This window comes from Setaria italica, chromosome I (genome assembly GCF_000263155.2).
Source record: "Setaria italica strain Yugu1 chromosome I, Setaria_italica_v2.0, whole genome shotgun sequence".
NCBI classification, from domain to species: Eukaryota; Viridiplantae; Streptophyta; class Magnoliopsida; order Poales; family Poaceae; genus Setaria; species Setaria italica.
Genome location: NC_028450.1, coordinates 13,643,183 through 13,663,000, shown reverse-complemented (window position 1 = coordinate 13,663,000; position 19,818 = coordinate 13,643,183). Strand labels below are relative to the sequence as shown.

The following is a 19,818-nucleotide window of genomic DNA, read 5'->3' as shown; positions in this document are numbered from 1 at the left end:
GAAAAAGCACTATTTTAAGAAGCGGATTTGATCCAGTTTCTGCATTTTAGTACAAATGGGAGCGGTGGGGAGAAGTGTGATCAGAAAAAGCTACAAAAGAGCGCACCGTTTAGCTGCTAGCTTCAGCTTATTTTAGCCATAAACAGGATTTAAGCTATTTCAAACAGAGCATATATAGGTTAGCGCAGCTGCATATCCCAATCAAAGAACCGCTGTTGTGAGAAAGGTAGGAAAGAATACCGAGGAAAAAGATCTCGTAAATGTTGGGTTTAGATTATCCATGTGCGAGAGGGGAGAACGGGTGTACTCAATCTATTTAAAAAACTATATCATTTCAGTTTTATTATCTTGAATCAGAATTTTCTAATTAAATTTGCCAAAGTTTATAGGATATGTTTAATACCTATAATACCAAATAAATGCATGTTAAGATGTTTTTTAATGATGGGTTAGTTTAACAAAACTAATTTGATATTGTAGTATATATGTTGTAAATTAACACCTGGGCCCTCACGTGGGTAGGCGTAGAGTCGTAGACAGCTCCGTGGTTGTTGCCTCAAGTGCCACGAAGACTAAAAGACCTGTGGGGAGTACGAAATTTAGACGCTAGTCCAATTTGTTCCGAAATTTGTGTGTAGCATCGATGTCCAGTTTTCTACAAGTGAGCCAGACAAATCTAAGAACAAATCAAGGCACAGGCTCAACGATTCAACGAATATGTTCCTTTCCCAACATCTTTCATATTCAAAGCAACCGTAACCGAGCAAATAAGTTGGCAAAGTGCAGCATTTTATGCACATATTTGATATTCCACGATAACATGAGCCCATGTAGGAATAACAGCACACAAATGTAAATGTATGGCAAAGCAAATAATCTTCTTCATTTTATTTACCATAAGATAATCATTTATTAACAACCTTCTGGTGATGCAACGCGTAGTTGCTTGATAAAAGTCATTCAGCACTACCACGTACGGAGTAATAACTCAACCATCACTATGCTTATGCTTCCAGTTTATTAGCATGCCTCTGGCAGAAAGACTTGATCCTTTCAAGGGCATTCTCGAGAGTAGGTATGTCACAAGCAAAAGTGATACGAATCCAATCCTTCATTCCTAATGCACTGCCTGCAAAAATACTCATGTACCTCAACACTGGCTTTTGGTAAGAGGGTACCAGAACAGTTAGGAATTCCGAACAGTTATACAGATCGTTGCTGGTACTGCCTTTTCCAAATTATAGTTGTTCCCAGACAAAATTTCCAGATAATGGAATAAAACATGTATCCCAACCTGAACATATTCTCAGCCAACTAGAAAAGTAAAGATGGACTCCAATGTTAATCGTAACTACTGACAACCTTTCGTGTGCTAGTGACTAGTGAAATTGCCTTACTGAGTTCTTCAGTAATTTATTACACTGCATATTGTACCTACTTATATTTTACTGTCTATAGGATAATGTCACTCACGACGACAAGTGATAAAGCTATAAAAGGAATATCAGCATACAAGAGTACAAAAAAATATATATCATGGATATAATTTGATATTTTGAATTATAAGGTTTGTTTTAAGCACAGACATCCTATACTAAGTTGATATTACAAATGAACAGAATACTGTGAAACCAGAAGCAGCCAAAAGCAGCATATGTACGGAAGTTAAATGTACCTGGTAACACTATTACAGACTCCTCTTTTGCCAACCTGCAGCAGAAGTCCAAATCATCCAGGATGCCATCCAAGTAACAAAGATCCAGCTTTACCTGTACAACAAAGACCATAAATTGTGTTATGATTGAAATTAAGATACACTAAGTATTTTAGCTAAAGCATATTTTGTTACTGATTCTCTTTACCATGACAAACATTGATCCCTCTGGCTTATGAGGGCATGTAATGCCCCTAATCTCCTTTATTTTACCATAGCATAAATCTGCTGAGTTTCGCAAAAGATTAAGTATTTTGTTGAAGTAATCTTCCTTGGTGTTGGCTATTATTTTAGGGACTGCACCCTGTATGACATAATTAGTATGTTTGACATCAGCAGAAACATAAACTGCTGTTCTAACAAATATTGTTCGATATATTGTATACAGATATACCTGGATAAATGTTGCAGGATCATTTGTAATATTAATATAGCTTTCAATAGATTTGTCAACCTGTAAGAGAAAAATTAATGGTACACAATTTAAAGCCAGTCAATAGAATAGGAGTCTCAAAACACGAGTTTGATTAATATGATTTGGCAAATATAAAGCATATTATATCATTTAAACTCATATTTTATCACCTACACATCCTTGGCAATTCCATCATCCAGGTTCCAACAGTCGAATTAACGTTAGAACAATTAATAGGACAAATATACTGCAATGACATAGCGTCTGTGATTATTTGGCCCAATAACGTAGAGTTGTAGATGGCAAAATTAACCTTAACAGTTTTTGCTTGGTTTCAGAGTTTTAATTGTTGCCATAATCCTATCCACAAGACCACAACATTGCTTCACATTTTTCTGGATCAATTGAACAGTATGTTTTGTTATTAATATATGATTCCTTCGCCAACTCAGTATCTCCATATGGCACTTTGGATATAGGGTATTGTAGAAACCTCTTTTGTATTCCAAAAGTTACTGTCAAGCAGTCAACCTCAATAAAGAGTTTTGGTATGTTGCATCACCTAAAATTTATCACATCACCTAGTGGCCATTGTATTCACTGATAAAGAACTAAGGACATAGGCATCACATTGCTTCTATCCTGTGTTTTTAGATGGCTATTCAATCAAAAGGAAACCCGCTACGCATTATGCTCATATATCTACTATGGAACTGGAGATCTATTCCATTATATTAATTAGGACCCTGAAAACTTCAATGCTTCAGCATCTGTGTCATGATACATTAGTGCTTCTTAGTTTTATCTTAAAAAAAAAAGGACTCAACCATGGGTAGAGATGGCCCCTTGACTTCTTCGTTTTATCTACAACTGTGAAAACACCTATAAGTATTTCTATATTTGCCGAACATTATCGAGATAACCAAAAACAAACATTGAACCCATCTACTATTTGTCAGCAGAATTCCCAACCACAAAACTTTCAGAAGCAACTGACCAGATGCTACAAGCTATCCAAATTATTCTGTCTACATAGGATGGGCATCATGGGCTCACGAGTTATTCAGGATGGGTCTACCATTCACCTCTGCTTAGAGTGCATGGTGCATATCGAACAGTCAAAGTGATGTACAGACAGCATTAGTTGACAGCCTAAAGAAATGCGTAAGGAGACAGATCAAATGTTTACCTTGGCTTCCTTTAAGATGCCATTCGGGTCGCACGTTGCTATCCAACCAAGACGCCAACCAGGCACAAGCCATCTTTTAGATATAGATCCCAGGGTGATCACAGGAACTATATCTGCAAAGACACCCATTGGTATAAAAGGCTTATTCCCAAAAGCCAAATGGTCATACACCTCGTCGGCAATGATTATTATTCCAAGTTTCCTTGCAGTCTCTGCAATCTGTTCATTTCCAGTACTAGAAATTCTCATCGCATAACAAATAGGGAACACAACCTAGGAAATATCTGTCTAAGAATATATATACTTACTTTGGCCAAATGATCATGTGAGTACACACTCCCACAAGGGTTACTGGGATTTATAATGACCATGGCAACCGTGTTCTCATCAGCAAGAGCCTCCATGGACTCTAGGTCAGCCTCCCAGCCTCGGTCAGGAATAAGGTTGAAATGACGTTCCTCTAGATTACTGAACATGGTTCGTGACTCATACAACGGGAACCCAGGTTTGGGAAGCAAGATGTTGGAGCCAGGCTGCGCGAGGATGGAGATCATGACATCAATAGCTTGGCAGCATCCAGCAGTGAGGTAAATATCATCCGGTGAAAGCTGGTAAGGAAGATCCTGAGATAGGTACTCCGCAATAGCACTGCCAATTCAAGGCAAAGGTATAAGAGATATAGTCGTGAATTCAGGTTTAAGAACAGAAACTTTATGGGAAGAAAAAGGTCATGCAAGTTACATAGAGGTATAAGAAACTGAATGTTACAGGCAACAAAGCGTAAAAGATGCAGATTCTCATAAAGACTTTAACTCTTTATGTGAATCAGCAGATTGCATAGTTTTGTGGATAACAACTACAAGAAAGTGGTTCCATGAGAAACTCAGCATCTTCCCTCAAAACCCTGCATCTGAAAGCCGCCTATGGTTTTGACTTTGCACAAAGGTAGTTGACTTTCTTGGATAAGAAAACTAGTGAATAAGCGACTTTGGCCAATGGCAGTCAAATTTATTTGACGTGGTTAAGCTCAGTGAATTGCTCGATTACATTATTAATCGATTAACAAACACAGGAAGGTGTTGATTTCCGTGAAAATTATGCATCTCAAATCTGCACAAATGCAGTTGGATCAAGGTATCGGGCAGGGAAAGGTGTTCCACCTGAACCTGAAGCACCACGACTGTGAGAAACTCGTATAGTGCAGAGAGATGAAGTTGACTCTGTCCATGTGGTACTAGAGAGTGAGAGGTGGGCGAGAGGCATGGCCACTCACCGGCGCGCGGGGAGGACGCCGACGGTCGGAGAGTACCCGTTGTGCTTCCCGGATCGGAGCGCGTCCACTATAGCATCTTCAGCCTCGGGCGGAGGCCTGAAGGAGGCGCAGGCGGTCGGGTCACCGCTGCCGAGCGTCAGCACGGGCCGCGGGCCCGAGGCGTCTACCGAGGAGAAGACGCGGGCGAGCACCACGCGGATGCTCATGCTCCCGGCGTCCAACCACGGCGCACCCCGCCCGGGCGGCCGGGAGATACGCCATGTCGTCGCGCTGGCGCCGCCGTTCCCCTCCATCGCTTGGATCTCTCCCACAGTCCCACTGGTGACTGCTCAAGCTCGGTGTTTCTTTTTTTTCCTTGTGTTTCTTTTTTTTTCAACACCGGAATTTTCTCCCTTCCGCTTCCTTTCGGACTCTGGGGGTGTTTGATCCCGGGCTAAATTTTAGCCCCTGTCACATCGAATGTTTAGACACTAATTAGGAGTATTAAACATAGGCTAATTACAAAACCAATTTCATAACCCCTAGACTAAATCGCGAGACGAATCTATTAAACCTAATTAGTCTATGATTTGACAATATGATGCTACAGTAAACATTCGCTAATGATGGATTAATTAGGCTTAATAGATTAGTCTCGCGATTTATTAGGTTTAATAGATTCGTCTCGCGATTTAGCCCTCGTGATTTATTAATTAGGTTTAATAGATTCGTCTCGCGATTGAGCCTAAGGGTTCTGCAATTAGTTTTATAATTAGCTCATGTTTAGTCCTCCTAATTAGCATCCGAATATCCGAGGTGACACGGACTAAACTTTAGCTCCAGGATCCAAACATCCCTTGCAGGACCGGTTTCTTTAGTGCCTATATTTAATGCAGCTCCCCTGCTGAGATGGCTAAGGTTGAGCGCATAATGTGCTTTCCCTTAATGCAGCTCCCTTTGAATGATTATTCGTACTTGGTTTTCTTAAGTACCGTATGCGATGGAACAACAGTAAAATTAACATCTATGTTAGTGCTGATGGTCCTCTTTCATTTAGAATTGGTTCGGTAGGAGATCAGTTGGATGGTAGGCGGAGAATATTGAAAAATAAGCCACTCATCACTCATATAGATTAGGGGTTGTTTGACTTCTGCGTGCTAAAGTTTAGCACCCGTCACATTGGATGTTTGGATACTAATTAGGAGTGTTAAATATAGACTAATTACAAAACTAATTGCACAGATGGAGTCTAATTCGTGAGACGAATCTATTAAGCCTAATTAGTCCATGATTTGATAATGTGGTGCTACAGTAACCATTTGCTAATGATGGATTAATTAGGCTTAATAGATTCGTCTCACGAATTAGATACATCTCGTGAATTAGACTCCATCTGTGCAATTAGTTTTGTAATTAACTCATATTTAGTTCTCCTAATTGGCATCCGAACATCCGATGCGACACTGCTAAAGTTTAGTATCTAGTATCAAACACCCGCTTAGTGCAGCTGCATATGCCACATCAAAGGGCCGCTAGTGTTAGGAGGGTAGGAAAAAATACTCAAGGAAGAAAAATGCTAGAGAAAAAAGATCTCGTAAATGTTGGATTTAGATTATACCAGTGTAAGAGGGAAGAATGGATAAAATATGTACTCCCTCAATTCTAAAAACTATATCATTTCAGTTTTATCTTGAACCAAAACTTTCTAATTAACCAAATTTTTAGGTAGAATAGTTAGGATAGGTAGAGTAGTTATTGTATAGGTGTGGGTCCTACATAAACGCACTTAGGGTGAAATTAAAATGACCTATATTTTGGAATAAGTAGAGTAATTATTGTATAGGTAGGGAAAAGTATATAGTGGTGAGAAGCATCTGAAAGTGAATTAAACACGTCTCAAATAAAAAAATTATATAAAAATATGTTGGGGCTTCTGCTAGTGACTTAGGTCAAATTATGGTATAGTTGGGTCCTACATAAATTTCTAAGAAAAAAATTCAATTTTTCAATAATAATAATAATATAATGCACTTTCAAAAACAGCTTTTTTTTGTTGCCGTTGCGCAAATGTACCTGTCCTGTGTTTGTTGAAGAGAAATTATTCATACCAATAGCACCATGATTTACGACACACATACTATGCAGAGTAAATACATGTACAAGCAATAATAGTTTTCCCATTTTGCTTAGTTCTAGTACAATGATACTGACACAAGGTGGAGCAGGGATGCTAACCGGCGCGCCTGCAGGAAACCGACGGTTGGGGAGTAGCCGTTGTGCTTCTTGGAGCGGAGTGCCTCCACGACGGCCTCCTCGGCCTCGAGCGGAGGCCTGAAGCTGGCAGAGGCGGTGGGGTCGCCGTTGCCGATCGCCAGGACAGGGCGTGGGCCGGAGGAGTCGACGGCGGAGAAGACGCGGTCGAGCACCGCGCGGATGCTCATGGCCCCCGCGGCTGATAGTGGCACGCCCACGGACTGCCGGCAGATGCGCCACGCCCGCGGTGTCGCTCCGGCGGCGTGGTTCCCATCCATCTCCTCCCTGGTTCTCTCTTTTTTCCTTTTGGAAAACAGAATTATCCTATCGCAGCTGCTGCTTACTGCACCAAGTCTTTTTTTAGTTATTATAAAAAAGCCTTTTTTTAGGAAGACAATTCAACTTTTTTTATGAAAAAAATCGAAAGCTAAGGTTGGCAAACGACACAGCATCTTCTAGGCGCCAGAATGGTCCAAAAGAACTTTGATTTTTGAAGCGAAGAAAAACTAGCAGGGAGTCATGATTTTATATATATATATATATATATATATATATATATATATATATATATATATATATATTCTACTCATCCACACTTGTGTTATCCTCCTTGTTGGCATCAGTTCCTATGTTTCATGACACTTACTAACTTACTTATTATTAAGGGAAAGCTACCACTCACCCGAGTGATTTGAAGCCTCCGCTCACTCGAATTCTTTTGAACCCGGGTGAGGGCTGGATTCGAGCTCCGACGAGTCAGTGAGCAGCTCCGTCGAGGTTAGGGGGTTAGGGTTTCGGAGTTTTCTAGGTTGGTGGCTCACTAGCGGCCCTAGAGAAAGCCAGTGGCGGGTGTCGGCCCGACAGAGGTGGTGGGCGTTGAGGCAGTGAAGTGGAGGCCGGTTAGGCAGGGCCGCAGTGGGGCGACAATGAAGGCGATGGCGGCGGCGGCAGGAGAAGGGAAAGCAACTGTAGCAGGCAGGTGCCGGCACGAAGCTCCAGTGAGACCCTATCCTGCCCGTGGCAGGGTGGAGGCCCGTGAGGTGGCAACAAGAGCAAGGAAGCTCGCAGAGAAGAAGAGGGTGTCGGCGTTGGGAGGTAGAAGATGAATGAGATGTGTCAGATGTTCATCCGATGGCCGAAAAAATCGACTGTGATTAAACTGGCCACTGATGTTGGACTACTAGTGCAATCTTCGGTAGCTGAAAACCGACATTGCTGGATATGGAATAATCTACTTTTAGATAACTGAAAGAGTTTCTGACTTCATCCCTTCGACAAATAGGAATAAGTTCACACATTAATATACTAGTAGATCAATACTACACGCACCATAGTATAAAATTTAACAGAGCACCTAAAATATCAAAAGTCAATCCATAAACTAAATATTCATCCATGGGAAGAAAAAATGAAGAACCAATGTTTCCAGTAATCATCTCCTTGAATTATTGCACTGCAACTGCGCCCTCTGCCAAAGACAATATCGTTCCCTGAAAAGAACCTGCATAATAATTTTATTTGGCATTTGTAAAAAATATCATCATTCCTTGTGAGCCAAGTTGCCCGCTGCCTGTGTCAAAAAGTGTGGTTTTGGTTTTTTTCCACCTATGGAACCATTGATGGGACCCCTACTATAGAGCATCTCATATATGCCAGTGTGAACCGGTGATTGAACTGGCACGAAGTCGATACAAATTCATGTTGGTGTCATGCCGGTGTGAAAACATCATTCTTACCGGTGATTGGACCGGCACCAAGTCGATACAAATGCATATTGTTATTCATGTTGGTGTCAAAGTCGGCACAAATAACGAATTATAGATTGTTATTCATATCGGTGTCAAAGTCGGCACGAATAATGAATTATACCTAATGACAGGATATCATATCAGCACGAATAGTAAAACCTAGAATTTACAAATGAAAATAGCAAAAAATAGTTTTTAGTCCGGAGACCACCCCTCACGGTCACGAGTTAGAATTCGTGTGTGCAAAATACGTGCGCGTGCGGTACCTAGCTTTCAAACTCACGACCTTCCACCTCGTGTAATGCCACCTTATGTCGGTGTTTTATATAACCCCTCGGTAGTAGATTGGTTAGTTGGGATCGTCGGATTAGGAACTTGATGGTAAAAGTGAGGACATAAGATACGGATTTATACAGGTTCGGACCGCTAGAGTAGTGTAATACCTTACGTCTTGTTGGGGGTGTTGTATATTTCGCCCTGCGCTTTGGTGTTTTGCCTTGGTTTAGGCTTGAGGTGGTTCTGGTTTTGTCAATCTAGGTACTCTTGCCCTCCTTTATATAGTCCAGTGGGCGGGATTACTAGTCGGTTATAAAGTAGGAGTCCTAGTAGGATTACAGGGTATAGGTTCTAGTAGAATTATAGGGAAATCTTAGTAGGAGTTCATCTTCTTCCTTCCTTGCGGCTATTGGGGATCTATCCCCGACAAGCCCCCAAGAGCTTCATAGTCGAATGTAGCAACCTTCGAGTAATTTTTAGATCCTCGCTGAGTAGTTTGGTGCTCCTCGAGTAATTTTTGTCCAGCTGAATCTTCAAAGTTCCTCAAAACTGCCATGAGGCTATGGTATGCTCAAGCCCTGATCATCTTGATTTTGCGATCTTCATCTTCAGATTGTGATATGGAGGGCGGTGAAAGTCGCACTCCAAATGCAGTAGCCCCCGAGCCTTAGTTGAATCGAAGAATCAGATTGAGGGTCAATAAAATCTTGAATCTTGCTGCTTCATCTTGAAAAAATCAACTGTTGGGTGTAGCTTATCAGCCCCCGAGCCTTGGAATGATTAAATAATCAATCCGAGGATCTTTAGACCCCGTTTGGCTACAAGAAATGTTTCAGTTTCTTCCCAAAATCACTAGAATCCCTACCAACTGTGTTTTTGTGAAGCGTTTCCAATTAGAAATGGGTGAAACGTTTCACTTTTTTACACTGCATGGGAGAAACAGGCAAGAGGGTGTTTCACCAGTTTCTAATTTACTTCCTTCTCATTTCAATTATTGTCCTTTCTCAGAATTAGAATCTATCGAGTGAGCCAAATGATTTCAGTGATTCACCAAAGAAACATTTCAAGGTAGAAACATTTCTAGATGAATTCGAAACCGTACCAAACGGGGCCTTAGTCTTCACAAAATTATCATCCGAGTAGTTTTGCAGCGTCCAGCCCCTGAGCTTTGGAGCCACGTAAGCCGTAGGAGGCACGTCGCTTAGCCTCCTAGCTTGGAAGGTAGCCATGCCATTGAAGATATTCTAAGTAGTAATTGGCGTTTAGCCCCTGAGCTTGGGAACTAGCTGTTGAGCGTCCTGGAGTGTCATCGTCGAAGCTTGACCTGTAAAAAGAGATACATACATTATGTAGCATATTATAGAATTTTGAAACTATAGAAATTTACTCAGTGATGAATGTAATTTTTTCATGTCATGCTCTTATTTTGGCCATATTTCTCCTGAGTAGTTAGCATGTTATATTTAGGCTCTCGGTCCCTGTTTAACCGTTGCCACTACGTGTGAGATTTTTGTCTCATGTACGCGTATTGGCACTGCTACGCGTCTGAGATCTTTATCTCACATACGCGTGCTAGCATTTAGGCATGACAGAATATCCAAGGCTTTCACGGATTAAGGCGTGTTCTACTCGAGTAGATTAACAACCTCTAAGAAAAAGACCACAACAAAAAAAAGTAGTCGACATTGTGACAAAAATACTACGCGATTGCACGTAAAGTAGTCGTTGAGACTTTTCTATCTTTTGACGAGGAGAGCGTGTGTTGCCGTGCACAAGATTTGTAGATCCATAGGGTGTAGTGTAACACCTGCCATTTTAGTCATCAAAGTGACTTTGAAGAAATGGAAGCAAACCAAGAAGAAAAGAAAAAGAAATAGGCCAAAAATCAAATTCGGGTCAAATTTGACCGAAATTTGAATTTTGAATTTGAAATTCAGAAAAATTCGGCAAAAATATGGAATAAAAGTGTAAGAGTGACTGAACTTAAGGATCAAGAATTTGGAACAGAACTGGTCCAAAATATCTCAAAAGAATCAAAGAAAGAAAATGGAAAACTGAACTTACTGTTCATCGTCCGAAAACAGGAATTCAGAAAAACAGCAGCAGAGTCCATTTTCAAAATTGATTTCCGATGAATTTTTCAAATAAGTGAATCAGAACAACTACACCATATTAAAGTGTGGACTTTGGACTACTAGATTTGGGTGTTGTTGATCAAGAATAGCAGAGGGAGCTATTTCAAATAAAGGCCTAAAGTCAGCATCTCGTCACTGTAATTGCATCACTGAAATGACTAAGTGTGAAAAACAGCAGAGTGTGCCCAACTTTGACATGGATTTCAGAGAAATGTAGATCAAAAGGAGTAGGTGTTCTTGAGCAAAATGGAAACCCTGAAGATGGTAGAACACAATTAGGTAGAAGTTGGACTACAAGGAAAAGATTTGGATCACTGAACTCAATCACAAAGTGAGGTAAGTGACACTGTCAGTTAACTGACGAACTAAACTTGGAGTTTAGCGAAATTCAGTTGAAGCCAAGAAAGAAATTCAAATTACACTGTGCTCAGATGTTTATCTCGGGGTAGAGCCAAAATAAAAATTGAAGGATTCAAGTTTATCTACAACTTCGGTTAAGACACTTGGGGACCGTCGGATTGGAAATCGACCGCAATTTAAGTCTGAAGTCACGGGCGCCAGAGGTAAGAAAGGGGAGCGATGACAGAGTGAGCTTGACGTGTCGCCGCCGCCGTCGTCGGTTGTTCGCCAGCGCAACGGCTATGCCACCTCCTCACCATGCAAGCTTACGAGTAGGCCACGGTGTCGCCCATGCATGCGGTAAGCCGTTCATATAATTACTGCTCCCGCGCCGCCGTTTTACCGCCGCTCTTTCTTACCGCCGCCGCCTTCTCTGTCAAACACCGCCGCCGGGTAAAATTCCACCGCCACACCGCAGCTCCCGTCGATTCCCTCCGTCCACACCTCCGCCCACACCCCACCAGCAACCCTAGCAGCTTGTTGCCCAGCTTCTTCGCCGGCACGCCATAAACCGCCGCCGTTTCTGTCCGCCGTCGCCGCGCCTCCCGCTCACGGTGAGCACCCCCTTGCGCTGGTTCCCTTCCTTCTTGGGTAGTCTTAGGCAGGTCCTTAGGATACTAGGATGGTGTAGTAGCAGTCATTGGGGTAGTTTGCGCCGTCGTCGTGAGTAGCCGCGACCGGCTGTAGGTGCCGCCGCCCGCCGCCGTGGAGGGAATGGCTCCGGCCATCTCCCGAGGAACTGTTGCCACGTGCGGGTGCGTGAAGGTACAGAGGTGATGTCTTGACCTAGTTCCGCCGCCGGTAGGGCGCCGGCCGGCGAGTCGCGCTGCCCCCTGTCGCGCGCGCGTTTTGGCGGGAGGAAGAAGAAGGCGCTCGAGCCTTGGGCCCGTGCGTCAGTGGGGAAGAGAGGGAGAAGGGGGTCGGCCGGCCGGACGCGGAGGCCAGTTGGGCCGCGGCCTTAAAGGCCCAAGAGCGCGCGCGATTAACCGTGGAAAGAAAAGGGGCCGGAGGCCCAGTAGAAGATAGGCCGCGCTCGCGAAAGAAAGAAGAAAAAGAAAAGAGGCCGTTGGGCCGTTGCAGATGAAAAGAGGAGAAAGAAAAGAAGAATTGGCCCGATAGGGCCCGTCCGGGGGAAAATGAGGCCGGCGGGTAAAAGGAACAGGGAAGAGGTGGGTCCACGCCGCGGGCCCAGCGTGTGTGAGAGAGAGTAGGGTCGAGCCGCGTGAGAAAAGTTACCTGGGGTGCTTTTCGAAAAAATTAGATTTCCTTTATAGAATAATTAGTTTAAATCCGAATTTCACCATTTAAATCACAGAAATTTCTAGGAGTGTCCAAAATTAGTGAAACCAATTTTGTTAGGTTTGTTTTATTTTCCTTTATGCATTAAAATTTTTACACCCTAGAAAAATAATAAAAATTTGGGTATTTATTTAATGCCTTTCTTTTAAGGTAATTAAATAAATACTTAATCTTTATAAAATGCATAAAATATGAAATAACATTTTCATAAATACAAATTATTCTCAACTCATAGGAATTTAGGTTTTAAGTTAGAAAATAATTATAACCTTTTCCAAAAATAAAAGAAAGGCCTTAAGTAAGGTTAGGTAAGAAAATAAAATTGTGGGCTAATCTTGTTGGGTTTTTGTGTGTCGGCTTGCAACTTTATCATGATAAATTGTATAGTCCTTGTTGGCTTGCAACTTTATCATGAAGGAAAGTTGTATAGTCTTTTGTTCAAAAATTTGCATTTCTAACCCCTGCATGTGTTGTGCTATAGATCCCGAAGCACCAGAAGGGGATTATTTGGAATTTTCAGAAGGATCTTCGGAGTTCGAAGAAGTTTTTGAATTAGTCCCCTGCAAGGCCAACCCGTCGGACAATACTAACTTTTTAAGCGAACAAGGCAAGCCCCGGTGCATTTATACCTATCTATTTTGGAGTTATTATTTCATGTGTCCAATTATCGGTTATTTGCTATATGTATGCACTAAGTCTAGGAGTTGCTTGAAACCTATTCTTGTGTATGATCATGCCTTGCTTTAAGGACATCTTTGCCACTTGTTCAAAACTTTAATAGATAACCCAAGTCTAGAATTGCTTAGTTGCTTACATGCTTGGTTTACCAACCTTAAGGAAAACTTTTGGAGTCATACATGCTATTTATGAGAAGATGACTTGGAATTGAGAAGCGGACAGAAGCTAGAGATGTAGTTCTGTCTGCTAGATTAATTTGGTTAAGGCCCGATTCGTTGTCTTAACCTTTGATCAAGTGATAAGCATCTGATCACTTACTGGGTATGGGACCAGTAAAGTCCAGTAGGTTAGTAAACTCTCTGATCGGGAATACTTCGTACCCGCGCTTGACGTGCTGGAGATTGGTGGGGGCGTAGCCTGAAACTCACATGGTGATCGGGCCAGACGTGGGGTCCCATGTGGGGGTGCGTCCCTGAGTCCGGGTAGTCTTATTCCCAATCATTGATTTTGCTAATCGAAAGGTTGTTATGTACGACCTGGACAGTCGTATAAAGCTGGTGATCAGGGTACTCTCCTGCAGGATGTAAATGGATCCGGATCGCCGCAATTCTCGGTTATGAATGCACTTGATCACTGTTGAGCATCATAGAGTAAATTCATGAATGATATACCTTTCTGATAAATGAGTGATGTATGGCTTAAATACCTTATTGTTATATTTACTCTTTTCTCATCATCTAGAATGGTTAGGTAATAACTTAACCCAAATAAAAGATAAAACTAAGGCATCACTTGTAGTAAGCTTTTTCGGCAAAAATTGTATTAGCCAAGTACACCAAAAAGCTAGCACATACTCCCAAAGAAACTATTATATTGGTTAGTCGGGTAAGACTTGCTGAGTACCCCGTACTCAGGGTTATCCCTTGTGGTTATCTTTCAGAAGCACCGCAGAAGTCTACAGAGGAGGAAGCCCCGAAGCCCTAGGGTATTGTTATGAGTCTCACAATACCCTTAAGAAGAAGTTGTTAAATGCTCATCTCCTCCTGAACCATTTATGCTTTAAGTCTTAGAACTCTGTCTAACACTGCACTGTTAAGTTTGCCTCAATCTATGTTTTGTAATAACTCGTACCTTTGATATGTATGTAAAAATGTAATATTTGTTGATGCTATCCCATCGCGGATACTATCCTGATGTATGGCTATGAAACACAACGTGGATCTTTCGAGGAGTCCTAGGGACACTCGACGGACGACCGGACTTATACTATTTTAAGTGCGTTTCGGATAATTGCTGCGTTGGCAGCAATTAGGTGCATTTAAACCAGTTTAAGTTGGACGGTTCCGCCACATGTAGCCACTGTGAGCCTCAGCACCCAGTGCACCAAACTTGTGGCCATAGCCTCCGAAATTCGATGTACTAAGCCCGTGGCTGCCGGTCAACATACTCCAAGAGTAGTCGGTGAAGTGTAGCTCTGTAAGATAATTCCCACCGAGAGACGTTAGTAAATGCATTGACCAACCATGCTAAAAACAAGCCAGAGGAAAAATAATTATTAAAACAGTGACTTAGCTTGATTCGTGAGCGATTGTCGCTGAAGTCGTGGCGGTCGTCGATGAAGCTGCGATGGTTGTTGATGAAGCCAACTAGTTGGAGTTGATTCCGACTAGTTGTCGATGGTGTGAAATCTGCCCCGACTAGTTTTCAGTCGAGACGAGTAGTTGGAAGTTGATGAAGTAGTTGTCGGCGGGTCACCGAGCGTACTCACGAAGCTGGAGTAGTCGTACCTTGACCTTTGTTGGTAATTTCCGTGTGCGTGTAGTAATTTCCAACTGAATTAGGGCAGTCCCAACCCAAGTAGTGTCCATACCATCTATGGAAACTATACCTCCCAACCCATCATTTCTTACTCCGGGTCCCTAATAAATTCACCTCTCTCACTTTTGGAAAAAAACTCATCTCTCTCACATGTCTATCCTCTCCTTCCTCTTACCTCTGCGCATGCGGCAGGCATCTATGCGTGGGCAATCTCGTGGTGGGGGCTTGGGCATGGCCACACGGGGGGCTGCGTATGAGAGCTCGAGGCCGTTGGCGGTAGCAGCATGCGAGCATGGGTGGGGAGGGTCACTGAGCTTAGCGCGCACTGCCTCAAGCCATCGAAGCATCGAGCTTGTCGATCCCCCTCTCTCTCCCACGTAGGAATGCTTTCCTACATCAATCTTACCATATCGATGTCGCTGACACTCGAATCTAACTTTTCCTCAATGACTGAAGTTCATTCTTGTTGAATCAGTGCTTCTCCTCCATGCTATCGAACCTTCCAATGCTTAATTAAACTCAACACCAACCAATTTGAGGTCACCAATGCAAATCAAGCTTGTGACATCATGAATTGTCCTCCTTGTAGGAAATCTCCTCGATTCCTCGATGGATAGTCCAAGCGCACATCTGTGAGGCTAGCAAGTTGGGCACAGGCCGTCGGCAGCTAGCTTCACATGCGGGCCGCAGCAAGCATCTCAAACGCGCTACAGAAGGCCAATGCTGGAGATGCATGGGCGTTGGCGTGCTCAAGCACATGGCGGCGAGTCCCCGGGTGAAGGCTCCACGCCGGTTGCTCGAGCTTTGGCTGGCCGACAGTGTGTCTCACTGAAAAAAGGTGGGAAAGCGGTGGATTATAGCACGAGGGCGAGCTACACCGGTGAGCATTGAGCAAGTTCTCGAGCGGTGGTGGCATGGCTCTTTCCTCTTGGGCGGCCGATGGCGTGTCCCACGGGGCTGCAGGCTCTACAGCCCGACGAGGGCTCTCCGATGTGGGCGGTGGGCATGGCGGAGGGGAGCCGTGCGCAGTGGATCAAGATGTAGATGAAAAGGGGAGGAAGAAACGAAGGATACTACCCAACACAGAACCAGCTGGTGTCCAGCGTCTTGGAACAGCCGCCGACCTAGTGTCGTGCAGGCGACCCGATTTCCTCATTTTTTTCTCTCTCTCATTTAATTCCCTTGCCACATCACCAATTTGCTAACATGGCGGTCTATTAAATGCTATGGACACCATTTGACCTGGAGGGTTGGGACTGCCCTGATATATTCACGCACCACAGCATCATGCTTTCTTGATTTTGATGCTTCTATGTGCTCCTCTTGTTTTTGCATTGGATCAAAAAAGGCATGAGTAGTCTTCGCTTCTCACTCGATTACGGAGTTGACAAATCTTCCGCCTCGATCTTGATGCTTTGCATGTGGTTGAGAATAGAATCTTCGACTCTGATTCAGTGCAGGAAGAGATAGTAGTGAATCTGCTGGTTGACGAACATAGCCACTCCGAGATGGCGACAATAAGCCTCATGCCGCACAACAAGTCGGATGGGATCAGGAATTCAGTCCAGCTGCCTTGAACTCAATGCAGATGCACGCTAATTCGCCAATTGATCTTGGACAGAACATCATCACGTTAGTTCGAGTAAATTGATGTTGAAGATGAGGTCCTTCAAGCTCGCCCGATGATCTCAACGATCACCCTACCTCACACACCAGATGTCGGTGTTTCATACACGCAACCTACCAAGGGGTATCCCGAGGTAGTAGATTGGTTGGTGGGGGATCGCCGGACCTGGAACTTGATGGTAAAAGCAAGGACACAAGACAAGGGTTTATACAAGTTCAAGCCGCCAGAGTAGCGTAATTCCGTATATCCTATTTGTGGTGTTGTATATTGCACCCTGTGCTTAGGCGTTGTTTTAGCTTGGTTTAGGCTTGAGGTTGTTCTGGTCTGCTAATTTGGATACCCCTGCCCTCCTTTATATACTCCAGTAGGTTGGATTACTAGTCTGTTACAAGGTAAGAGTCCTAGTAGGAGTCCATCTTCTTCCTTCCTTGCGGATACTGGGGATCTATCCCCGACACCTTACCAACCTACTTGTACGTCGTTTCTGGCCAGCAGACGAGGGCGCAAATCTCATGGGTCCCCACCAATCTTGCCATAAATGTGCTGCGACTCTGGCGCGCAGAAAGGCGCCCACGCTCCTCGACGTGACCCGCCACAAGTACTCAGACGGAACACTGTAGCCACGACCGCACAAGCTACAGCGACTGCGGCCTCCCCTGCTCGGCGTAGGGCACTCATTGCATGCGTCACCTGGCACAGGAGGGAGCGCCGCCCGTTCTCATGCTCAGCCTATCCGGCATTAGGGACGCGACGTCCGTGTTCCATGGGCGGTAAGCAGGACTACAGGGTCAGCCATCTTCCCCAACGTGCACTGTTATGGCGGCCGGACATCATCATCATGCTCAGCGGCGACGGTCATCCGGAGGATCGGTGACAGGATCCGATGACAGCCGTCCTCCTCCGGTGGCCACGCTGACAGGAGACGGAGGCCGAAGCAGAAGGCGGCAACCCGGGGACTTAGTTCTTCTCATTGTATTTTACTTTACTTAGCTTATCTCTTTTACTTCTCCACACACCTGGCTCGCCTGTAACTCCTGAGCCCTCCTTGCGCTATAAAAGGAAAACCAGGGGCCCCGAGACCAGGAGGACTGTGAAGCCAACAGAACACACACACTCTCCTCACGAGCATCAGTGCACACCCAAGAGACTTGGAACCAGCTCCCTCTCTCGCCTGTTTGTAACCCCTACTACAGACCACACGTGAGTAACACAAGCAGCTCTTCATACTGGATGTAGGGCTTTCCTTGCCCGAACCAGTCTAACCCTATGTCCTTTCACGCCACCATCCGAAGCCTTACGCTCATAAAAAAAATTCACTAGCCGTAGTCTTGATCCGCTAATCTCGAGAACGACAATTATGCCACAAACAGATATTACATTGTGCATTAGCCATAGACCATATGGAACAAACGTTCCAATAGGTGCTATAAGTGGAGCGCTATTGTAACATCCCGCTTTTTAGAGCATTTTAAAATACAGACTTTTTAAAATTTTTCTTTAAAACTAAACATACTTTCCTTTTCCCGAATATTCAAAACCATTTTATGAATAAACCTTGCATGAATAAAGGCATACGTATAGCATTTGATTGCTATAGCTTACTCTTTATCTCAACTTTAGGAATATTCCCTTCTTCCGAATCTTAGAATTGATATTTGAATTTTATTCAAATATTAATTCCATCTGAAACCCTTAGAAAACTCCCAACCAATCCTAATATTTCCAATCTCTTCAAAGAACGCCATCTTCATGTCTACTATAAGCTCACCCTTAAAATTTCATTCAAATATGAACTCCTTTTCAAATGTGAGTACAAATCTATCCAAAAACAAATAGGAAAAACCCATTGTTTCCTTAGCAGGCAGGCAACCTCGTATCTGGCCTATTTTCCCTTTTAGCCTGGCTCACTCCCACCCTTCCTCCATCTTTCCGCTCGCGTCACAGCCCACTCGACCTCCCCTCTAGCCCACCAACGCACAGCACAGCCCAGCTCGGCCCATGCGGCCTGCTCCTCACCTGCACACGCCAGCACTACCACCGACGGGGAGCAATTCCCCCAGCTCCGCTGCAGTGACGCCGCCGCGGTAAATTTTGTCGCGCCGCTACCGCTCCGGCCACCCTCTGCCATACCACCGCACCTAGTGCCACTTCTCCCTTCGCTCCTTGGCCAGCGCCCTTGCACACGCACCCGCGCCATGCGCGCACTCGCACACCGCCTCGCACCACCATGCCCGGTGCCGCCCGGCAGATGCACCACCCCTCGCCGTCCTAGCGCCCCAGCACCCCGCTCCCCCTCCCTTATCCGTCCTGCGCCACTGTTCCCGGCCACCCTGCGCCACTGTTCCCTGCCGCCCTAGCCACTATTCCCTACCTCCATTAATGGCCAGCACAGAACGCCCCCTCCTCTCCTTGCTTTGCCGCCAAGGAGCCGGCCGGCTTCATCTCCCCTGCCATCCTTGGATGCCAAGCAATGGCCACCTGACACCAACACCAGTTCATCACCCCGACCGGCCTACTCTACCATCGAGCCAAGCCATCCTCATCGTCTTCACCGGCCGCCGTTCACTCCCCCTTCCTGCCTTGCCTCTAGCTGCAAACCACCTCGGCCCTGCTGCCATACCACCAACCCCTCATGGCCGCTTCCTATCTGCCAGCGCAAGTTGCAGTGCTACCATCCGGCGAGTGCCGTCACCCTCCGCCGCGACACCAGCAGATGTGTCTCCCCATCCCGCCTTCACCCGCAAGCAGGCCACTGGCCATGTCATTCCCCTCCTCCCTTATCCCTGCCACCAGACAGAGTCCGGCCACCTCACCTACCTACCATAGTACACCACCCCAGGCGTTCTCATCCTCGCTAGCCTGACCCACCAGGACATCCCCCCTCCCACCCTTTCTTAGCCACTAAGCTAGCTCGGCCACCCCTATCCGCTCCGCTGTGATGTGGCGGCATCTCGCTCTCCCCCGGCACCTATAAAAGGTGCCCTCCCCGCTCCATTCGCTCCCCACAACCGTTGG

The 19,818-nt window shown here is 44.7% G+C and overlaps 1 protein-coding gene across 2 annotated transcripts; it reads right to left on the bottom strand.

Annotated features, from left to right (window-relative positions):
* Window positions 1-853: 853 nt before the first annotated feature.
* LOC101769783 (nicotianamine aminotransferase A) lies at window positions 854-7,160 on the bottom strand. 2 transcript variants are annotated; one of them, XM_022822829.1, is made up of 8 exons: window positions 6,806-6,937; window positions 4,592-5,038; window positions 3,627-3,966; window positions 3,319-3,537; window positions 2,109-2,168; window positions 1,863-2,018; window positions 1,676-1,769; window positions 854-1,129 (listed from the first exon to the last, which is right to left on the bottom strand). In XM_022822829.1, the coding sequence occupies exons 2-8, from the start codon at window positions 4,882-4,884 to the stop codon at window positions 1,005-1,007; spliced, it is 1,287 nt and encodes a 428-aa protein (XP_022678564.1). In that variant the 5' UTR covers window positions 4,885-5,038; window positions 6,806-6,937; the 3' UTR covers window positions 854-1,004. The 2 variants fall into 2 exon arrangements, with proteins under 2 accessions (XP_022678564.1, XP_012698723.1); XM_012843269.2 differs by lacking the exon at window positions 4,592-5,038 and having other exon boundaries at window positions 6,806-7,160.
* Window positions 7,161-19,818: the final 12,658 nt, after the last annotated feature.

Coding starts and splice junctions, on each gene's coding strand:
- LOC101769783 (XM_012843269.2), bottom strand. CDS start 7,101: ATGGATGGGAACCACGCCGCCGGAGCGACACCGCGGGCGTGGCGCATC. Junction 1,770..1,862: donor AGGGATCAATGTTTGTCATG/GTAAAGAGAATC, acceptor TTTGTTGTACAG/GTAAAGCTGGATCTTTGTTA. Junction 1,130..1,675: donor GTCTGTAATAGTGTTACCAG/GTACATTTAACT, acceptor GTATTTTTGCAG/GCAGTGCATTAGGAATGAAG.